At 41.0% G+C, this 23,932-nt stretch overlaps 1 protein-coding gene across 2 annotated transcripts in view; it reads right to left on the reverse strand.

The window, feature by feature from the left end:
* The window catches only part of MEGF10 (multiple EGF like domains 10), a 176,538-nt gene that overhangs the window by 21,041 nt on the left and 131,565 nt on the right, over positions 1-23,932 (reverse strand). For both annotated transcript variants that reach the window (XM_006130122.4, XM_075931920.1), the window contains exons 13-16: positions 23,416-23,518; positions 7,596-7,742; positions 1,988-2,122; positions 1,457-1,585 (exon numbers count right to left, since the gene is read on the reverse strand). In XM_006130122.4, coding sequence (XP_006130184.1) covers positions 1,457-1,585; positions 1,988-2,122; positions 7,596-7,742; positions 23,416-23,518 — 514 coding nt within the window. The remainder of the gene's footprint in view (positions 1-1,456; positions 1,586-1,987; positions 2,123-7,595; positions 7,743-23,415; positions 23,519-23,932) is intronic.

The following is a 23,932-nucleotide window of genomic DNA, read 5'->3' on the forward strand; positions in this document are numbered from 1 at the left end:
TAAACAATAAAATAAATGAAGGTTTTTGCACACATAACTGTGGTTTCAAATAATATTGGTGCTGTTTTGGAGATGGTAAATTGAATGAATTTGGTATCTAATGGTATTAATAGAAAGAACTGTAAAATATCTCCCCAAATGCTAATTATAATATGTAAATAGCACTGTAGCAAAAGAAAAATTACATGGATATATGAATAAATCAGATCCCACTGAGAGCAGAGAGTGCCGTAAACATGACCTCTTATTTTTTGATTAATTACTCTTCCAAATTTCTATTTTTAGCTTACGTAAAGAGTTTTGTCATTTTTCAATGTGAAATAATTAGCCTTAAGTTACTTTTCTGAATTTATATACAGTCTTGTGGAAACAAAGAATTAATATATTACAGGAGAGAAAAAACAAATCAGGCACTTGAGCTTGATCCTTGATTTTGACTATGTTAAGGGTAAGACAGAGTTTTCCGCATGATTGTATAATGCTTTGGTTGTCCAGAGACCTACTTAGCTTCTTAGAGGCTGGTCAGCTACTGTATATTTTACTAAAGGTTTGCATTTGCAAACTATATGGCTGTGTCTACACTGGCACCCTTTTCCATAAAAGGGATGTTAATGAGACACTTCGGAATTGCAAATGCCGCAGAGGATTTAAATATCCCCCGCGGCATTTGCATGAACATGGCTGCCGCTTTTTTCCGGCTCGGGGTTTTGCCAGAGAAAAGCACCAGTCTAGACGGGATCTTGCAGAAAATAAGCCCTTTTCCGGAAGATCCCTTATTCCTACTTGAAAGAAGGGATAAGCTTTGCTACCCATGAATTTATGTGTCAGAAGGCTAATGCCAATGATTACTGATTCAGATAACCCCAGCATAAGGGACAGTAGGAAGCCCATATTTAATATAATAATGGATTCAAAAGAAAAATAACATTTTGATATTTCTCATTGACTTCAATGGTGCATGATCAGATTAATCTACAGGCAGAACAACAAGGAATAGACTTTCACTGATATTGATAACAATAACTTCCATAATTTAAAGTATGTCCTGAAGATAAATTTGTTAATTTTCATGGGGGTGTTCACTGCACTCTTATGATGGAAGCCATGTACATAGAGAGAAGGAAGTGCATAACTACTTAATTATGACATTTGAATTTTATGGTAAATGAAACTGCAGTGCAAATGTTAAAATGGCTTTTATATGGCATTTGAAATGTAATGATGATAAATATAATAACATAGGAGTCCTTATTTATTTATGTTATTTATTTAACCTTGTTCTTCTCTTTTTCTTATAGCACACAAATTCTAGGTACTGATATAAACTCTTGTCATTTATCAGTCAATTCCAAAGTGCTTCTTCAACATCAAGAAGAAAATTAAAAGGAACTGAACTTAGTCTAACTGTTCTAATAAGATCTCTCAAGAAAGAAAGAAAAAAAGGCACAGTACTTACGCTGAGAGCAGTCACTGCCAATCCATCCAGGGTAACATTGACAAGATCTGTCAATAGGATTGCACGTTCCATTGTTCGTGCAGGTGCAAATTCCAGCACAATTCTTGCCAAATCTCCCACTGGGACACACTGTTAAAAATTTTAGTGGACTTTTCAGTAAGTTACATTTGTATTGTTTCCTAATATTTGATGTCTTAGATCAAGAAAATTCCTATTTAGTATAATGCTGCTATAAATTCAGTCAAATGCATTTATTTTATTTATTATATATTTATTTCATTTACAAAGAAGTTTCTTTTGATAAAGAATATGATATTGCCAGAATTAGCAGAAAGGTAATTTTCAAATGTAGAGGCTATCTTTTTGACCAATTGGATTCAGTTTTTACATTTACAAACTTCATGTAGAAAACCAAAAGCCACCTTCCACTTTTGGGTAATGTGATCTGATAATTCTAGAATGCATGGAATGAAAAAAAATGCTACACTTGGTCACTGTATATATTGCAATGGTCTCTATTACAGCATTTACCTTCATTACAGAGGGCTCCTGTGAAACCAGGTAAGCAGTCACAAAGTCCAGTTACATGATGGCAGGGACCACTGCTGTGCACACAATGGGGGCATGCTTGGCTACAACGATGTCCATAAAACCCAGGAGAGCAGACTGAAATCAGAAATCAGATACAACCATTTCCTTTTGCACTTTCTACCTCACCACAATCTATTGTTCTTCAACAACTAAATGGATTAACAGTTAAATTCTGCCTTCCTGTCACATACAGCTCTGTTCCATTTACTATGTGAGTATTTATTGAACTAGTTGTTATTGTTATTTTATACACTTCAAATGAGTGCTTAATGCCTTGCATATATCTAAGAAGATAAAGGTCCCTACTCTGAGGAGCTTACTAATGGTCTGGTTAGTAACTGGTAACTTTCAGGCACTTGGCAGGATGTTGCTATAATGCACTGCCATACAGTAGTGACAATGAAGAACAGCACTGAATGTGTTAAAGCCAATAATGACAGCAATCCACATGACTCACACCCTGAGCAATCCCATTCATGTCAGTGGGGTTGCACAGGCTGTAATTCACTTACAGAACTTGGCCTAGCCATGTATTCAGGCCATATTTCACAGCCAGTCAAACAAATACAAACAAGAATGTGACTCAGATCAAACATATTTCTGCTTAAGCAGAAAATGAGAGGAACAACTTTCATGAATTATGTTTGAAATATATGCATATAGAAATTAAAGGATAAGTTTTTGGAAAAAAAACATTGATACACACAGGAGAATGAAGACAGACAGTTGTATCCTTATGTGGAAAGAATTTATTCTACTCTATTATTGATGTCTAATTTTTTTTCCTCACTTGTTCAGAGGTGGGCAAAAGAGATCCACCAAGCAGGTAGATCCAGCCCACGAAGGCCTTGCTGCTCCCCCCACCCCCATGCCAATTAGGGCCTCAGAAGGTGGGGGGGTAGCGGCCTGGGGCTTGGAGAGCATGCCAAGCCTCTTCCAGGGCACGGGTGCCTAGTGGGAAGGGGGGGCTAAGGGGCTGGGCATCCCTGCTCCCTTCCTGTTTGGGCCTCACCTCTTCCTGTTTAGGCCCCACCCCTTCTGGTGTGGCCTGGGGCTACTTCACAAATTTTTGAAGTGGCCCCCGGACAAAAATTATTGCCCACCCCTACACTTGTTGGAGAAATCTAAATCATTCCAGCCCACTGCTATATTGGCAGAAAGTCACAAATGTAGTGTGTTTTCCAATCATTCTTTAAATTATCCATTCACTGCATTCATTAGCACAGTCCAGGAAGCTACACATCACCTCTGGTTTGTACACAACTTACAATCAGAAACACTGAAGCCTCCAGTTAATTTTTATGCCAATGATATTAGAACCTTCTCCAGCAGAGTTATATCACTAGCCACATAAAGAGACTGAAAGAAAAAAGGCCTTTTGCAATAATTTTTTTTGTTTCTCTAATCCTGGGGGGAGGGCCACATCAGGGTATGGCAATTATATGGAGGGCCATGACTATTCACGAAAATGGGGTTGGAGTGTGGAAGGGTGTCAGGACTCCAGCCTACGGTACATGCTCTGAGGCAGGGAGGGGATGAGAGATTTGGGGTGCAGCAGAGGGCTCTGAGCTGGGTCCAAGAGGTTTAGCAGACAGGAGGGGACTCTAGGTTGGAGCAAGGCAGGGGCTGGAGGAGGGGTTAGGGCTCTGTTGAGGATGTAGATTCTGGGGCAGGGCTGGTGATGAGGGGTTTGGGTGCAGGAGGGTAGTCTAGGATGGGATCAAAGTGTTCAGAGGGTGGGAGGGAACTCAGGGCTGCACTTATCTCCTTTAGCAGCTCCTGGTAGTAGCAGTATGTCCCCCATTCAGCTAGCTCCTACATACAGGTATGGCCAGGCAGCTGTATGCACTGCTCCCTATCTGCAAGTGCCACCCCTGCAGCTTCCAGTGGCCATGGTTCCCCGCCAAGGGAAGCTGCTCAGTGGCACTTGGAGCAGTGGTAGTGCAAGAAGCTGGAAAGGGGACAGACAGCTGTCTCCAGAAGCCCCATGGAGTCAAGGCAAGCCCCAAACATCACTCTCCAGCAGGGTCTCAAAGACTGCATTAAAAATGACTGGCAGACTGGATTCAGCCCAAAGGCTGTAGGTTGCCCCCCTCTACTCCAATCCCTATCTAATCACTGATGGGTAAGCCATAAGATTTTCCTATTTACAGAAAAGGCATATCCTCATTCGGCCCTGATTTAATTGAGTGACCATTTGTTTTCTTGGCTCTAGAACGTGCAGGAGTGATTGGTTCTGAGAGCCATTTGAGTGCTAAACTGCGGAAGCCACTACACTTTATTATATCCATAGTTCCAAGTCACTAGGAAGGGTTACATTTATTTACTGAGATAAGAGAGAAAGACCGCCATTGGATCAGTAATGGGAGAGAAAGGGTCCAATGACTAAAATGGTCAGTTTTCAGAATAGAGAGAGATAAATAGTGGCATCCCCCAGGATTCTGTACTGGGATCAGCGTTGTTCAAAATATTCATCAACTATCTGGGAAAAGGCGTACGTAACAGTGAGGTGTCAAAATGTGTTGACAATACAAAATTTCTCAAGACAGTTAATCCCAAAACAGAATGTGAAGAGTTACAAAAGGATCTCACAAAACCAGGTGATTGGTCAAGGGCAGATGCAATTCCATATTGGCAAATGCAAAGTTGTGCATGTTAGAAAATATAATCCCAACTGTACACACAGTTGGGATCCCAATGATGGGATCTACACTAGCTGTTACCACTCAAAAAAGAGATATTGGACTCACTGTGGATAGTTCTCTGTAAACATCCATTCAATGTTTCAGAAGCAATCAAATGAAACTAACTGAATCTTACGATCCATTAGGAAAGGCATATATTATAAGACATTATATAATACTGTTATATAAATCCAAGGTAAGAACAAACCTTGAATACCACATACATATTTGGTCACCCCATCTCAAACAAGATATATTAGAATTGGAAAAGATACAGAAAAGGGCAACAAATAATGGGGCGTGGAACAGTTTCCATATGAGGAGAGATTAAAATTACTGGGACTTTTCAGCTTGGAAAAGAGATGATGAAGGGAGGAAGGATATATACAACACAACCCAGGGCCATCCAGTAAAATTAATAGGCAATGGGCTGAAAACTAACAGAAGGAAATACTTCTTCACACAATTCATGGTCAACTCGTGGAACTCATTGCAAGGGAATGTGGTCAAAGCTAAACTATAATAATGTTTAAAATAATTAGGTAAATTCCTAGAAGATAGGTCCATCAATGGCTATTAGCCAAGAGAGTTGGGGTACAACCACATGCTGTGAATATCCCTAGCCTCTGACTGCCAGAAGCTGGTAGTGGACAACATGGGGTGGATCACTCAAAGATTGCCTCTTCTGTTCATTCTCTCTGAAGCATTTAGCATTGGCCACCGTCAGAAGACAGGACATTAGAGTAGGTGGACCATTGATCTAACCCAATATGGCTTTTCTTGTGTTCCTAGGTTCTTAATCTTCTTTTGGATTAACCGATTTACTGAAAAAGTCCTTTGAGAGGCATGCAAATGATAGCAAGAACTACACCACATACCCAGAAATGCTAAGAGAATACTAATACTACAGTAATGCCAGGCATTTAAAATTAGGGTCAACCATATTCTTCCTACTCCTCTCCTTCTTTTTAAAATCCTATTATTCCTGGGCTTTTGTGTCTCCATCCTCTCCTGGTTTTGTTCTTACCTTTTGATAGTCATTGGATGGGACTTTTTCCCTTTCCCTTTCAGAAAGCATTTCTCTGGTCTCCATTTTTGTCCCTTAGTCTTCTCACTCAAAACTCAACCTCTTCTCCAGAAAAAAGGCTACTACAAGCAGTCCCCGGGTTACGTACCAGATAGGGACTATAGGTTTGTTCTTAAGTTGAATTTGTATGTAAGTCGGAACTGGCTCCAGATTCAGCCGCTGCTGCTGAAACTGACCAGGGGCTGACTACAGGAAGCTGGAGGCAGAATTGCTCTGCCCCCAGCTTCCTGGAATCAGCCACTGATCAGTTTCAACAGCGGCTGAATCTCGAGCCTGGGACAGAACAGCTGGGCTGCCAGGTAGGTCCCTGCAGGACCAACCCGGCAGCACCCCAGCTGCTCTACCCCAGGGTCCACAACAAAAGCCTGGTCTGCTGGGGGGGGGGGAGGGGAGGGCGCACTAGCTGCGCCCCCCCCCCCCCAGCAGACCAGGGACACGGGGAGCAAAGCCGCAGCGGCGGCGGGGTGCCGCGCCTCTGAGGCTTTGCTCTGGCAAAGCCTCAGAGGCGCGGCACCCCGCCGCTGCTGCGGCTTTGCTCTGGATGTCCCTGGTCTGCTGGAGATCATCCCCAGCAGACCAGAGGCACCGGGAGCAAAGCCGCAGCGGCAAAGCCTCAGAGCGCTGCCGCTGCGGCTTTGCTCCCGGTGTCCCTGGTCTGCTGGAGACGGTCCCCAGCAGACCAGGGACACCCGGAGCAAAGCCGGGGAGGCGGAGGGGTCCCGCGCCTCTGAGGCTTTGCTGTAGCAAAGCCGGGGAGGCGCGGGACCCCGCCGCCGGTGCGGCTTTGCTCCCGGTGCCTCTGGTCTGCTGGGGACCGTCTCCAGCAGACCAGGGACACCAGGAGCAAAGCCGCAGCGGCGGCGGAGTCCCGCGCCTCCCTGGCTTTGCCAGAGCAAAGCCTCAGAGGCGCGGGACCCCTCTGCCTCCCCGGCTTTGCTCCGGGTGTCCCTGGTCTGCTGGAGATGGTCCCCAGCAGACCAGGGGCACCCGGAGCAGCTTTTCTCGCCCCGGAGGTCGAGGTGGCGAGACCGCTGCGCTCTGGGCGGTCCCGCTGCCTGCGAGCTCCGGGGTGAGAAAGCCCCTTTCGTAAGTGCGGATCCGACATAAGTCGGATCCACGTAACTCGGGGACTGCCTGTACTATCTCTACAGTTATGACTCACAATCAGACTCTACTCTGGATCTTTCTCCCTTACCCCTTCCATGATAAAAAATAGAAAAATCAAACGTAAAAAGCTAGGAAGATGGTGAGTAGTGATTATTACTTTTGCATGGTTAATTAAGTATTGTGCACATCCTGTTGTTTCTGTGATCCTGTTTTTCTGCCACCGTATCTGAACCCATTTATTTGCCTCCTCTGTTATGTAGTGTCTTCTAGCTTGAAAACCTTTCATATTTATATGTATGTTTGTACATATAAAACATTTGTGTGCTGTATACTGTGTTAGTGCCTAGCACAATGAGACTCTTCCCTGGTTGGCCACTAGTAACGTAAATGTTAAATGAACAAACAATAATAATAATAATTATTTGATATGATTATAAGACCATTTACTATAACAGTAGATAAATAATAAAAGTATAAAATAATAGTAACAAGAAGATTACTGACAGGAATTATTTGATAACTGCACAAAGCACATGTTCTGGCACACCTGTACATTAACACAATTAAAATGCAGATCGTGGGCCTGTTACATCATACATTACAAAAACCACACAGTTTTGTATGATACACATATTTAAAAAGAAATATAATTTTAAAACATTTTCCTTACTTCTTTGACAAGTGGTGCCTCTGTATCCTGGTGCACACTCACAGATTCCATCATCTGGAGAGCACGAAGCTCCATTTTTGCAGTAGCAGGACAACGAACAGTTTGGACCCCACTGTCCCTCAGCACACACACTGTCACAATGCATACCTGCAAGCCATCAAACACATAGAGATGTCACCAGCAGCAAGAGTGGTCAGATTCTATAGACCACAGTAACAAACAAACAGAGGAGTTTGCAGAGGTCGCAAAACTACTCAAGATAGTGAAATCCCAGGCAGAATTCAAAGAGCTACAAAAGAATCTCTCAGAACTGGATGACTGGGCAACTAAATGGAAGATGAAATTTTAATACTGATAAATGCAAAGCAATTGGAAAACATAATCCCAACTATACATTTAATATATATGGGGTCTAAATTAGGTGTTACCATTAAAGAGAGAGAGAGAGAGAGAGAGATTTTGGAGTGAGTATGAATAAGTCTCTGAAAACTCAGTGTGCAGCAGCAGTAAAAAAAAAGCCAACAAGGTTGGGAATTATTAAAAATAAATCGATAGTAAGTCAAAAAGTATCATTTTGACTTTATATAAATCCATCTTGAATAGTGTGTGCAGATGTGGTCACACCATCTCAAAAAAAAAAGGTCTAGTGGAAAAGGTTCAGAAAAGAGCAAAAAAATGATTACTGGTATAGGATGGCTTTCGTATGAGGAGAAACTAATAACACTGGGATTTTTCTGCATGGAAAAGAGATGAACAAGGGGATAAGATTGAGGTCTGGTGTAGAAAAAATAGACAAGGAAATGCTATTTATTCTGTCCCATAACACAACAACTAAGGGTCACTCTATGAAATTAATAGGCAGCAAGTTTAAAACAAACAAAAGTATTTCTTCACACAATGCACAGTCAATCTGTGGAACTCTTTGCCAGAAGATATTGTGAAGGTCAAAATTATAACAGCGTTCAAAACAGAGCTAGATAAATTAATGGAGGATAGGTCCATCAATTACTATTATTCAGCATGGGCAGGGATGGTGTCCCTGGCCTCTGTCAAAAGCTGGGAATGTGTGATAAGAGGTGGATCATTTGATAATTACCTGTTCTCTTCATTCCTTTTGGGGCACCTGGCATTGGCCACTGTAAGAAGACAGGATACTGGTCTAGGTGGACCTTTGGTCTGACCCAGTATGGCTGTCCTTATGTTCTTATGGGTGAAATCCTGGCCCCATGGAAGTCAAGGGCAAAACACCCATAGATTTTAATAGGATCAGGATTTCATATTATTCCTTAATCATGCTCTTCTTCCTGCCTCTGCCCTTCTTGGACTCTGCAACACTGGAGCCTTTTATATCCCCACTTTGGTGATGTATGTGCAGGACTGGATCCTAAGCTCCAAAGTAGGAAAGCATCTCTGTTTCCACAGAACATATGAACTATATGAGATTGTACCTCCAAGCTTCATTCCCGCTGAGCTTTTAAGGTCTGCAAAACTAAAGTTAAGCCACAATGATTTAAGAAACTTTTCAGATGCTTAGCTTCATCTTAGCAGAGCTTAACACTTCCATGGGGCTGAAGCCTTCAATTATCCAAGCCTTAAGTACTTCAAAAGTTTTTAGCATCTCCCATGACCTTTACACAAGCAGACCTTGTCCTCCCCTCATTTTCACCATAGGTGTGTTCTGTGCATCAGCTGCAAAGAGAAATGAAGTGGAAAAGTACAAAATAATCCAAATATGTCATAAAGAACGGCTTTTGGTTCTTCTTTAGTGGTCATTCCAGAATAGCACTGAATCACAGAATCACAGAAAATTAAGATTGGAGGAGGACTCAGGAGGTCATCTAGACCAACCCCCTGCTCAACGCAGGACCAACCCCAACTAAATCTAAGCAGAAGCTCAGTCACTTTTATGCGAGGAAAATATACAAGACAAAACAAGACAAGCTACTGTAGAAACTTGTCTTCCGAATGTTAAAATTCTTAAGGCATGAGATAATTTCATGTAACAATAGTGATGGGGACAAGGAATGACTTCTAATTAGTGGTGAGCTGATTACCACTAAGCCTCATACCAAATGAAAAAATGTGGAGCACACAAAAGCTTTCAAAAAAACACCACGTGAACATTCCAAAATGCTTAGCTGCAACACTCTAGTAAGGACATCAGTCATTCAGAGTTTTGTCTGTTTTGGGCATAAAACTGAATATAAAATTGCCCTGACTTTAAGCCCAGTACATAAACAGGCATAAATCAAAATATCAACTGGAAACTGGAATCATAGACATTTTTGCTTTATAAACCAGCAACACTAAATCTAACTTTCCTGATTTTCTTTTTTTTCTACCCACTTCTGAAAGGACCCCAGCATGTTAAATGCCAGTAAGCAACCACTGTGGTACCCAGACCTTATTGTGTCTACAATACTTTGAATTAGCAACGGACGATTATTGAACTGCCTCTATTGACTGAATCATTTGGCTAAAGAAAAAAATGGACTAAATCCAGCCAGAAGCACGACTTGCTTTGTAAGTATTGCCAGCATAATATGGTTCTGGCCACTTATAGTCAGACTTTTCTAAAAAGGCAAAATAGAGAGTTTCACGTGTAATATTAGAGAAAATGTTCTAAAAATACTGACAAGTGACTATCTAGTGTTAGTGAAATGCTGAAAATAACCCTTGAAAATAAATGAACCTATTCATCCATGCAGGCACAATGTAATTTCCCCCCTCCTCAATCCCCACAACAACTGCTCTGCCAAACTGCCTGAATCTAATTAAGGAATGATTACGTCTCTGGTGAAAGGAAAGGTGAGTCTCCAGATTCTTAAATCTTTGGCCTCTCTGTTGAGTTTGTTAAAAAAAGGGGACCAAAATAGTGCCAAGAGTAGTGAAAATATCTATTAGAGTCCAGATACAGGTCACAAAACAGTCATAAGATAACAATCCTTCAGTTAATATTGATCCGAACAGAATTTTTATTGCCATCAGGTGAGAACTGTAGTTACATACCTGAATATGGACTTATTTAGTACCCAAATTTGAAAGCTCTGGCCTGGGTTTCTGAGTTTGTAACACTAGCTGACAAAGATAACACATTTCAGAATTAAATTGTATACTATCTGTCTTAATTCATACTATTTGTACATTATCATACACAGCTTCACATAGTGGGATCCTCTTACAGTGAAAACATGTTTTTCACAGTTTCAGTGAAGGTAAGTTCAATTTCCATATACAATGATCACTAGCAACAAATCAGCATTTGCCAACAGCTACCATAGGGTATGTCTACACTACAGCGCTAATTCGAACTAGCATCCAGACTAAAAAACTAGTTCGAATTAGAGTTTTGCTAATTCGAACTAGCATGTCCACACACAGTGGACCCTGAACCGGGCTTAAGGATGGCCAGAAGCAGTGCCGGCAGGGCATCAGATGAGCACTTAGAGCATGGAGCTGCTGTCTTAGGCTAGCCGAGGGCTGTGCTTAAAGGGATCCGACCCCCACCCTGGACAGACAGTTCTCAGGGGTGCCCCACTTGCAAAGCAGTCTTGGCTTGGATTGCCCGGAGTACCCACACTGGGCACATCACAGCACTCGGCCATCAGACCGGCTGCACTTGCCGCAGGCTGCCATCTGGGGAGAGGAGGCAATTGGGGGGCTGCAGGAGAGCTTCCACCCCCAGAAGCCCACAGAGCCAGCCCAGTCCTCCCCATCGGGGGCTCGTACTCCATTCCTCCCTCACCTCCTTCCACTTACCCCTCCCTAGCCCCACCTTCCTGATGTACAAAATAAAGGGCAATTGTGTTCAAAAATAGAATCTCTCTTTATTGAACAAAACTGGGGGAGACTGGGAAAAGGAGGTGGGAGAGGGGAAGAGAGAGGGTGGGAGAGGGGAGGGCAACTACAATGATGAGGGGTTTGGAACAGGTCCCATATGAAGAGAGGCTAAAGAGACTGGGACTTTTCAGCTTAGAAAAGAGGAGACTGGGGGAGGATAGGATAGAGGTCTATAAAAGCATGAGTTGGGTAGAGAGGGTGCATACAGAAAAGTTCTTCATTAGTTCCCATAATAGAAGGACTAGAGGACACCAAAGGAAAGGAATGGGTAGCAGGCTTCAAACTAATAACAGAAAGTTGTTCTTCACAAAGCAAATAGTCAACCTGTGGAACTCCTTGCTGCAGGAGGCTGTGAAGGCTAGAACTAGAACAGAGTTTAAAGAGAAGTGAGATCAAGTCATAGAGGTTGGGTCCATGGAGTGCTATTAGCCAGGGGGTAGGAGTGGTTTCCCTGCCCAAAGTTTGTGGAAGGCTGGAGAGGGATGGCATGAGACAAATGGCTTGGTCACTGTCTTTGGTCCATCCCCTCCAGGGTTCCTAGGGTTGGCCGCTGTCAGCAGACAGGCTACTGGGCTAGATGGACCTTTGGTCTGACCCAGTACGGCCATTCTAAGCTCAGGGCTCAGGGTCGGGGGGTTCACTGGACCACCTTGATTTTCATGCAAACCTGCTCCTGGGTGGCCAGGCTGGCAGCTCTCCTGCCCTAGATGGCCACTTTCCTGTGCCTAGTGCGGAGGTCGTGGACGAGGTCCACAATGTCTGCACTGGACCAGGCGGGCGCCCGCCTCTTGCGGTCCTAGGCAAGCTCGCGGGAGCCGCCAGCCTGGTCCCGGGAAGAGCGGGAGGGCTGGGAAGCATCGGGTGGCTGGCTCGAGCTGTGCCAGGTGCAGGGTCTGCTGGCTGGGTGCTGACAGGCTTGCACCTGGCACGGGCATCGTAGCCAGCCCGTGCCCCTTTAAGGGGTCCAGAGCCGGGAGGGGGGCAGACGAGTTTCCATGGTGTTGGCCAGAGTGGCCACCAGGGAAAACTGGGGAGGGCTAGCCTCCCACTAGTTCGAATTAAGGGGCTACACACCCCTTAATTCGAACTAGTAAGTTCGAACTAGGCTTAGTCCTCGTACAATGAGGTTTACCTAGTTCGAACTAAGCACTCTGCTAGTTCAAATTAAGTTCAAACTAGCAGAGCGCTAGTGTAGCGCCTATCAAAGTTAATTCGAACTAACGTCCATTAGTTCGAATTAACTTTGTAGTGTAGACATACCCATAGAGTGTCTTCTGAGATTATATAGACCATCATGAGTTCTGAGTTATTAAAACACTGGGCTCAACTGAGTTCCCATGATCTGCACACAGAGAAACCTACATCCTACATGGAGACATGACGGAGCCATGTAGATGAGTTTACTACACATAGGAAAATGAAGCAGCGATTTAAATAATCGCCGCTTCATTTACATCAAAATGGCCATGGCGCTGTGCTGATCAGGTGTTTGGCGGCACAGCGGGGCAGTCTGGACGCACCGTGGTTGACAAGGGAAGCCTTTGTCGACCACTCCATTATGCCTCGTGAAATGAGGTTTACCAGAGCAGTCGACAAAGGCTTCCCTTGTCGACCGTGGCACCGCCAAATCACCGCTTCATTTTCCTATGTCTAGTAAACTCATCTACATGGCTCCATCGATGGAGCCATGTGGTCTAGACATACCCTAAGGTAAAAGGGGCATAGAGTCCCAAACTCATCAGGTCAATGAAGATTGGGCCCGATCAAAGCCCAATCAAAGCCATGGAAGATCAAGAAAAAAAGGAAAAAAAGAAGCCCTGTTCTCCCTATAGCGGTCATGGAAAAACCTCCATGAAGAAAACGTCAAAGATTTCCTTTTGCTTGTCCTCTTCTCATGTGTTTTCTGATGGATGAAGGTGATCAGGTGGAGAATTATTTCTTAATACTTAGCAAAGGAAAAATATTGTGTCTCAGGTACTACTGTGCCATAATTGTGGGCAAATGTTGCATTTTTAATGGTGAATGATGTATTTAGAAATGCATTTTGCACAATGTAATGTCCTGAAATAATTCTGAACTTTCAATCTGCTTCATTATAAATAGATTTTCATTATATCTAAGTTCACTACAAACAAGGCAGATTCCACTCTATTGGGAGTGGAGTCATGTACAACAGGTACACATACTGATTTAATGACATATTGTATCTCTATCTACAGTATATATTTTAAAATATCTCATCTACTAATTGTTATTCAGATGAGCACAACAAATAACTTAAAATAGGAAAAATAGCTTTACTTTGTACATTTGCATAACTTGGAAACTAATTTATTTTTAAGAAAAGGACAGAAATTTTTAAAAGATTAAACAAAAAAGAAAAAGAATTCTCTGAGCTCTGGTTTTGTATACCACATTTCAGAAAAGAGAGCTAAGATTTATAACAAAGCTATGAACTGAGGAAAACAAGATTTCAGTGGAATTTGAAAGGGGTATTTTGACTCAACCTTAAATAAAGGGGTGCTAATTAAATACCTGAGAATGAACACTATAATTTAAAAATGTGTACTTTCTTTTTTATGCAATAAAAGCATTTTGATATATTTGTGTGTTGCTTTTGATCCTGATAAGGAGATCTGTGAAGAAATGTTTTTGCCAGGGGTGCGGACAAAGAGCTCTTTGATGGCCTCCCCAAGTTGCTAGGCAATAGCTGAATGGTCATGATAAACTTCAGCTAAGCAGCTCTGAAGAAATGCTCATGCATTTAATGCCCAGTGCTTTATGCCATGGGCCTCACGTCTAAATCAGCATTCCCTCTGCATCTGTAATTGCATGAACGAAATAAATAATTCTTTTGGGGTACCAGGGTTTTCAGCCATAGTAGCAGAATGTTTACATATCCCATACCCTGTACTTTTAATATTTTGAGATTAAGAGATACATCCAAATAAGCCCAGATTGAAAGCTAAGGGCTTATTTATTTTTGTCCTTTAAGAGGAAGATTCCATAAAAAATTATTTCTGAGCTGCAGTCATGGGGCAAAACTATTGTTCCCAGACACGGAGCATGCTTTCTAGTTCACTCATCATCTTCCATTTGATTGGGCAAAACAATCCAACATAAAATAAGATAAATAACATGCTACTATGCCAGTGTATTTATACCCTATGGGGCATATGGTGTCTCCAATTGTATCCTTAAGGAACAAGATCAAGACCTTTTCCCTCCTCTAACTCCAATATACTGAAGTTATTTTTGATACATAACAATGAATCTGAGAGCAGGATCAGGCCCACAAAATGTTCCTTGATAGCTTGGTCTTCACTGAAGTCAATGGCAAAACATCCATTGATTTTAATGAGGAGCAAGATGTCATTCCTTGTTCTTATTCACATAAGAAACAGTTTTCCTTAAACTTACAATACTTCAATTCAAAAGAAAGCTCAGACTCCTGAGGGGGAAAGCAGGTACATCAAGTAATGGAGAAAACTGAGGAAAGCTCCCCTAACTCTTTACTAAATGAGGGTATGTCTACACTACCCCGCTAGTTCGAACTAGGAGGGTAATGTAGGCATACCGCACTTGCAAATGAAGCCCGGGATTTGAATTTCCCGGGCTTCATTTGCATAAGCGGGGCGCCGCCATTTTTTAAACCCCGCTGGTTCGAACCCCGTGCAGCGTGGCTACACGGGGCACGAACTAGGTAGTTCGAACTAGGATTCCTATTCCGAACTACCGGTACACCTCGAGGTTCGAACCAGCGGGGTTTTAAAAATGGCGGCTCCCCGCTTATGCAAATGAAGCCCGGGAAATTCAAATCCCGGGCTTCATTTGCAAGTGCGGTATGCATACATTACCCCGCTAGTTCGAACTAGTGTAGACATACCCTGAGTGAGTGAGCCCTGAGAAGAGACTCAAGTTGGGGTGTTTAATGGAGAGAGCACAGGGTTCAGAAGTAGACAATCTCAAAGGGGGAGATGGCTGTTGGGAATGCCTTCATTGTCTCCAGATGAGAAGGGGGGACCCCTTAGTGTTAAACTTGTGGGAGCTGCAGAAACATGTAGAAATTAAGTGTCTCAAACTGGAAGAAATATAGAATCACAGATTTTTTTCATAGTTCAGATCATTTAGAATTGCAAGTGCATTGGTACAATTTGGACCTTTACAACTGCTTTGTTATAAATGGAATTTCATTATATCTAAGTTCAGTTTAAGCAAGACAGTTCAACTCTATTAGGGTGGGAGCATGTATAAGCAGAAAGGTGTTCTGATGGGCATTCTGTGAATGGCCATCAGAACTTTCTTGTGCAAGAGTGTCCATGCAGTGGGGATGCTCTCTTGTGCAAAAGCGCATCACTTTTGCAATGCGCTTTGAGGTGTGGATGTGCTTTTGGGCAAGAGGTTTTTGCGGAAGAAATCTTCCGCAAAAAGCTTCTTGTACAAAAACTCTGCAGTGTAGACAAAGCCTATGGGACAAAACAAAGTTTTATTTAGAAAAGCTTTATTATCCCATGTGTTTTGGAAAGTAAATGTGTTCTTTATCATAGTACCTGTACAGAATTACCACAAATCTGTGGCAATATATGATTGATGGTAATGGCTGTCTGTAGGCTATAGTACTCAGGACATTCCTGAGATAGCAGAGATAGGATTCTGGTCCTTATGCTCAAAAATTACAGAAACCATTCAACTAAGCAAAACAAGAATCTGCAGCAGCTGTCAGCTGTATAGGGCCAATGACACACAGACTTTATGATTCTATCAGGGGACTTGTGCTAATACACCATTTATTACAGTGATCTTTTTAAAGAGTCCGTGATCCTCTTTTCATCTATACTCAAGTGGCTTGCTTTTTGCTCTTAATGTGGGGAAGGAATGTCACCAGAAAACAGACACAAAAGATATCACAAACACAGTATGCAAAAATGCATACCGACTAAAAGATAAACAAAGAAAGTTCAGGTATCCCAGAGGACCTGATTATTTACATCCGTGAGGCAGATTTTGATAATTACAGCAATTTACTTTGATATTCAGTAAAAATGTGGCTCCTAAAGTAATGTCAAGATTACATGGTATTAATACAGAACTTCCTCATTAAATCAGACACATGCCGTAATGGACAATCTGACTAGTATCAGCAGGTGTTCTGGTTAGAGAAAAGCCATCAACATCCTATCTGGTATAACATATGGTTGAATACTGTACATGATGGTATCATAACAGACTGGAATTATTGCATCTGTCTTTTCCATAAATCGGTGCTATTGTTTTCATATACACCACATATTTCATAATCCCCATCAACAAGTAAGCCTTAAATTGATTTTTAAAATTGCATGTACAATACCAGTATGAGATTTTATTACTTCAGGCTCTTTAAATATCTAACAAAATTGTGTGCCACACAGCAAAAGAATAATGTGCTATCACTAAGTAGTAAGGAATATTTTAAGTTGTCTGAAATAAAATCTTGTGCTTTTTATGCTGCTTCAGTGGAACCTCTTGGCCTGCTACTGCCTGATAATTTTACTGGCTTGCTCCAAACTCCATTTTTTTCATGGCTGTTTGTGGAAAAGGTAAAATTATGGGATAAGGAGAATAGCTTTGTTATGTTACTGAAGTTGCTGGATAATTGTTACTGAGAGTAACAGTACATAGCATCCAACTGTATCATGTTTAAAATTGTAGTTTAAGGTATTGTTTGTTTTAATTAGACAACAAATACCCAATGTTTAAGATCAGAATGAGAAATATAAAAAATACATACATACGTAAATTAGTGTGCACAGACACACTGTACGAAACTGAATGTTCACTATTTAACAATAAAGGGTTTGTGTGTGTATAAGTCTCTTTTATTTTTAAGGCTTTCTCATTTCACTATTTTCCATTGTACTACTTATTCTTTGCCATCCACATGAAGATATTAAGAAAGATCAGAGTGGAAGATGCAAATGAAAAAGAGTAGATCTTTGCAAAGAAGTCCTCCAAAGTGTGTGGGGGTGCTTTCCTCTTATACTATCATAATTCATGTGGCTCCTGGAATGTATGAGAATAGTGAATACTAGAAAATAAGTCACTCCATTAATTCCAGCTGTTCTAAGCAGGGTGTGGCTTCTATATAGCCCACATTCTTAGTTTAAGTTCTAAACAAGGCTGGGTTCCAACATCATGAGCATTCTTAGCCTGAATTCTCTATACAGGGTTGGATTTCCTTTAGAATGAACATTCTCAATATAAACCTCTCACTGTGTAACAATAGAAGACTCTGTAGGAATAAAATAGATTTTAAAAAATGATTCTGATTACTCTTTGAGTTTTGTGGTAGCTCGTGACAATGTAACATCCACTAGCGAATTTACAATTTTGTTCTTAAAGAACTGAAAAGTCTAGAAGCAAAACAATATTTTAGGGGTATGGCTTATATTAAAGGCAAACCTATTTATAAAAATAAATTAAATACTTTTAAAATTTGCTGACAAACTGTTCAACTGTGGCTTCTATATTTTCATTAATGACTTGGACAAAGGAGAGAAATGTATGTTTATAAAATTTGCAAATGACACCAAATTGGGAGAGGTTGCAAGCACTTTGGAGGCCAGAATTGGCATTCAAAATAAACTTGAAAAATTGAAGAATTTGTCTGAAGCCAAAAAGGTAAAATTTAAGAAAGGCAAGTGCAAAGTACTGCATCTATAAGAAAGAAAAAGAATTATACAATATGAAATGGAGAATAGCTGGTTAAGTAGTAGTATTGCAGAACAGGAACTGGGGGATATAGTGAGTCACAAACTGAATATGAATCAACAATGCGATACACTTGCTAAAAGGGGCTAATGTTACAATGGCTACGTCTATACTGGCCCCAAATTCCGGAAAAGGGATGCAAAGCAGGTAAGTCAGCATAGGGAAATCCGCGGGGGATTTAAATATCCCCCGCGGATTTAAATAAACATGTCCGCCGCTTTTTTTCCGGCTTGGGGAAAAGCCGGAAAAAAAGCGTCCAGACTGGCGCGATCCTCCGGAATAAAGCCCTTTTCCGGAGGATCTCTTATTCCTATTTTCAAGTAGGAATAATAGATCCTCCGGAAAAGGGCTTTATTCCGGAGGATCGCGCCAGTCTAGACGTTTTTTTCCGGCTTTTCCCCAAGCCGGAAAAAAAGCGGCAGATATGTTTATTTAAATCCGCGGGGGATATTTAAATTCCCCCGCGGATTTCCCTATGCTGACTTACCTGCTTTGCATCCCTTTTCCGGAATTTGGGGCCAGTCTAGACGTAGCCAATATGTATTAAGGAATTTCATATGTAAAACACAGGAGGTAATTTTCCTGCTTTCCTCAGCAGTGTTGAGGCCTCAGCTGAACTACGGTGTAGAATACTGGGCATTGCTTTTCAGGAGACCCACTGGAGAAAATTTCAGAGACGAGCAACAAAAATGAGAAAAGGGTTAGAAAATCTGACCTGTGAGGAAAGGTTAAAAAAACAACCCAACTCAAAGTCTTGTGAAAAAAGAAGACTGATGTGGGGAAAGAAAGGGATGATAGCCCTCTTCAAATATGTTAAAGGTTATTACAAAGAGGACAGTGATCAATTGTTCTCTATGTCTAATGCAGGTAAATCAAGAAGGCTTAATCTGCAGCAATGGAGATTTAGGTTAGATATTAGAAAAACCTTTTTAACTCGTGGGCTGTATCTACATTAGTGCGATCTTGCGCCAAAGCAACCGCTTTGACGCAAAAACATGCTGCCTGTCTACACTGGCATGGATGCTCTTGCGCAAAAGCACATCTCTTGCGCAAAGGCACATGCCAGTGTAGACACTCTCTTGTGCAAATACTTTAATGCAAGAACTCTTGTGTTAAAGAGTATTTGCGCAAGATCATGCCAATGTAGACGTAGCGTAAGGGTAATAAAGCTCTATAACAGTTTTCCAAGGGAGGTTATATAATCCCCATCAGAGAAGGTTTTTTAAGAACAGCTTGGACAAACACCTGCCAAGGATAGTCTAGGTTTACTTGGTCCTGCCTCATTTCAGGTGGTTGGATTTGATGACCTCTTGGGGTCCCTTCCACCAGTACATTTCCATGTTTCTCTTTGACCTCAGTGGAGCAAGAGTAGGCTGATATCTCCGTAAACCACAGAATTTGTAGTTTTTAATCTTAGCATAGACAAGCTCAATGATCTCCATATACTTTTGGGAAATCAAAGGCAAACATCTTTACCACCTTAGCCTTTTTTACCCTGGACAATCAAAATGTCATTACTAAAATCTGAATCTGTGGCACAGCTGTTTTAGATCTGCTTTCTACAGCATTTTCTCTTCATTCTAAATATAAATACGTGCACAAATAATTGTGGCTGCCTCATGGCTGTCAGTCTGACCAGTGGTGTGTGGGTGGAGGGCTTTTTTAGACACTCAGTATAAGAAAACTATCTTGTTTATAACATAGTATATGTCTAGACATCAGTGACATGTTGAAACTAGTCTCTCTTACACATACTGCCAAGATGACATCATCAAGGAGACTCAATTTCACCCATAATCACGTGTGAGGCTTTTGTTTTTTAAATGTTTCTTGTCCCTAAGTATAAAAGACAAATTCACTTTTAAAGAAGCAAAAATGTATAGTTACTGTCCTCTTTTTAGTAACTGACTTTATAGAGGATTAGAGACTTGTGCTATGTTTAAGAGTCTTGGCCACTACCTAGTTTAGAATAGTCCATTGACAATTCTCAAGTTTATAATATTTTTATGGAAAGACCATTATAAAAAATGTTGTCATGATTCTACTTAAGTCATTATCGCTAATATGCTATATTTTTGAAGTTTCCTTTAAATTTTTATAAAATGCTGTCTGCCTTTATGACTATTTTCCTCAGTATTAAGAGAATAATGGACACATTTTCAGTTGGTCTTCCTAGGTGTGTGTGTACAACATCTGATTACACATACCAACCCCAAACACTCCTCCTCTCCATCAGGAACCACAAGCACAAAATGAGAATTTTTGCAAAAATGCATCTGTTTTGAAAGGGATGCAGGTACGAGAAAACATGATGCTTTTTATAGAAATAGAATAGCTTTGCAACTAGATCAAAGTGAGGTAATCAAAGGCAAATAGAAGTCACTAGAAATATACTTAGAATACCTGACATTGCAGATTTTTCTCTAAAACTAGAGCTAGATGTATAATGCAAAATAAATAAATAAATCTCTGAGTATTTGCTCAGAGTGCCTTTTCCATCTGTGTGCCCTTTTTGCATTCAATTTCCAGGAGCATTCAAGTGATTGCATTTTTGAGTTTCAATTGCCTGATGTTCATGGAAAGAGAATATTAGAAGACTCATACTCACATGCTAATAAATGCCAATAAATTCCCAGCTCACTCACATGATCACTTGCATGAAAGGTGATTTATTTCACGCTGGATAGGGCACTGCTTGAAACAAAAAGGTAAAAGAGCACTCCAAACTGGATCCTTAATAACACAGGAAATTTAAAAAAGCAAGGCTGGGACTTCTCTGAACCTTTCCTAGCTACAATTCTGTCCACAATTATTTTGAATTAACTCAACAAGTGAAAAATAATTTAAGCTCTGCAGCCAGTCAATACATTTTACAGTATACTGTTTTTTATTCCAACCCACTCACTCTCATCCTGGCATCACACATACTTAGAATGATAAATCAGGAAAGATCTATGAATCCCGAAAAGGAAAAGGCTTATATTTTTATAAGATTCCCAAATTCTTGCTAGTGCCCTTCCTTCTCTGCAAGAATCAAAGTCTCACTGCCTTCTTCAGTGCATCTCCTGATTGTAAAAATTAAACATAATCAATCAGAGAAGAGAAACGATATAATGCAAATTATAACCAATTGCAACAGTGAACCAACGCAACATGAATTTCAAATATAGGGTATCAAATACCTAGAGTGAGATGTCTGTGATTAATGCATACAGTTAAAAAACATAGTTGCAAAATAAACCAAGTAAATTCAAATAGCTATTATGTTTTTTTAATGGAGATATACCTATCTCATAGAACTGGAAGGGACCTTGAGAGGTCATTGAGTCCAGTCCCCTACCCTCATGACAAGACCAAGCACCATCCCTGACAGATTTGCCCCCATCGATCCCTCACGGATTAAACTCACAATCCTGGATTTAGCAAGCCAATCCTCAAACCACTGAGCTATCCCCTTTTTTTGAGAAAATGGGTCTGTCTGCAAACTTTCTGTGAGCAGAAAAATATATTATAATTTGTCAAGGAAAACGATTTGCTACAGATGATGTGCTCAGATCTACCTGCTATACCTAGAAGTACATAGACAAAAAAGACATTGAATTTCCTTTACTGGAAAACACTTATTTGGTGGAGCTATAAACCAGCTATCAAAACCTTTAGATTAGGGAGTAAGAAAAGCATAACTTTATAATACTTAAACTCACAAGGCAAAACCCTCTTGCTTCACAATAGAAACACCTTTTGAACGTACAAATAGCTTTTTTGTTATACTGGCATCAGACTACTGGTAAATAATGTAATTCTCTCACTGTGGGCCAGACCAAATCATTCCATAAAGATACCTGCAGTCACAGTACAGAGGACTCAGGAATCTATCAGGTGTGTCTGTGGAGTTTCAACTAATCACCAGCCCACACTCCAAGGAGGAACACTTTTCCAGTCTTGAATATCCTATATATACATGAGAAAAGGAACATTTTCCTGGAGATGATGAGGCATCTGCTTAGTGGTCTTCCCCCTTTACATTGCTTTTTGGGCCTGTATCCTAGAGCTGGTTTGGCCATTACAGCTGGAAAAAAAAGGAGTCTAACAAATTGCTAAATCTCTTATGTTTCATGGTGTTTAAAATGGACTCAGTTTTTTGTTTTTTGCAAGTTTCCAAAACATTTTTTCATCAATTTCTTTAAAGAAAATAATGTTAAAAATTCTTAGTGAACATTTTAATTTACAGAAAATATTCTTCTGCAACTAAAAGTGTTCAGTAACAAACACAATTTTGATAAAAATGTAAACAAAAACAAGACAAGTGCAAATGTTACACAAATGTCACAAAAAGTTCAGGTTATTTAAAGTGTATTTTTCATCAGAAAAACTTTGTGCAAAATTTTCCAACCAGTTTTATTGACAACACAGCTTCTGCAGAAGCCATGATCCTTCCGGTTGCCTGGCAAATATTAAAAATTCTACCGTGGGACCGTGCAAGGTGTGGCTCTGAAATTAAGGCTTCTTCTGTCAGTTTTACCTTAGATATCCACATAATTACTGATCATCTCTTGAGGGGACCATGGCATGGAAGCTAACCGCATTTTAAAACTTCCCTCTTCCACTCCTAAGTATATGCATAGCCCAGAGTCCAGATCCCAGATAGCTCCACATTCATAGAATACTAGAACTGGAAGGGACCTCAAGAGGTCATCAAGTCTAGTCCCCTGCCCTCATGGCAGGACCAAGCTCTGTTTAGATCATCCCTGATAGATGTTTATCCAACCTGCTCTTAAATATCCCCAGTGATGGAGATTCCACAACTTCCCTAGGCAATTTATTCCAGTGTTTAAACACCCGGACAGTTAGGAAGTTTTTCCTAATGTCCAAACCAAACCTCCGTTATTGCAATTTAAGCCCAATGCTCCTTGTCCTATCATCAGAGGCCAAGGAGAACAATTTTTTCTCCCTCCTCCTTGTAACATCCTTTTAGGTACTTGAAAACAGCTATCATGTCCCCCCTCAGTCTTCTCTTTTCTAAACTAAAGAAGCCCAATTCTTTCAGTCTTCTCTCATAGGTCATAGATCACAGGAAAAGGAACACATGCTATCCTTCTATACTTCCCATCCCAGATATTCCCAATCTGGATTTTTTCTGCTCACCATAGTAAGAGGATGATTGTATCCCACCTTCTTTAAGTTGCCACCATTTTTTTACCCCCTCCTCCCATACTAATCTCTACTTTACCTGACCATCCAGGGAGGCAGCGGCAATAACCAGTGGTTGGATGACAGCCATCTGCATGGCTACAGTCACAGCGTTCAGCACAGTCCATTCCATATGTGCCATCCTGTCAGAAAAACAAAACAAAACAAAACCATCTGAAATCCTGAGAGCTAAAAAGGAGAACTAGAGGAGAACAAGTTCGGGTCTGTCCTCTCTCAAGCAACAACAGTCTTCCTCATTCTTTAATTAGCTTAATGAAGGTAAAATACCTTTCTGGTTTTCAATAAATCATGCAGTCTACAGTTTTGTTCTTTGATTGCCAGGAATAAGAAAAGCAGTTTATTAAATGCTTTTGACAGAGCCCAGACTGATAGCTCTGAAGACTTTAAGGGTATGTCTACACTACCCCGCTAGTTCGAACTAGCGGGGTAATGTAGGCATACCGCACTTGCAAATGAAGCCCGGGATTTGAATTTCCCGGGCTTCATTTGCATAAGCGGGGAGCCGCCATTTTTAAATCCGTGCTCGTTCGAACCCC

The sequence above is a fragment of the Pelodiscus sinensis genome, chromosome 6 (genome assembly GCF_049634645.1).
Source record: "Pelodiscus sinensis isolate JC-2024 chromosome 6, ASM4963464v1, whole genome shotgun sequence".
NCBI classification, from domain to species: Eukaryota; Metazoa; Chordata; order Testudines; family Trionychidae; genus Pelodiscus; species Pelodiscus sinensis.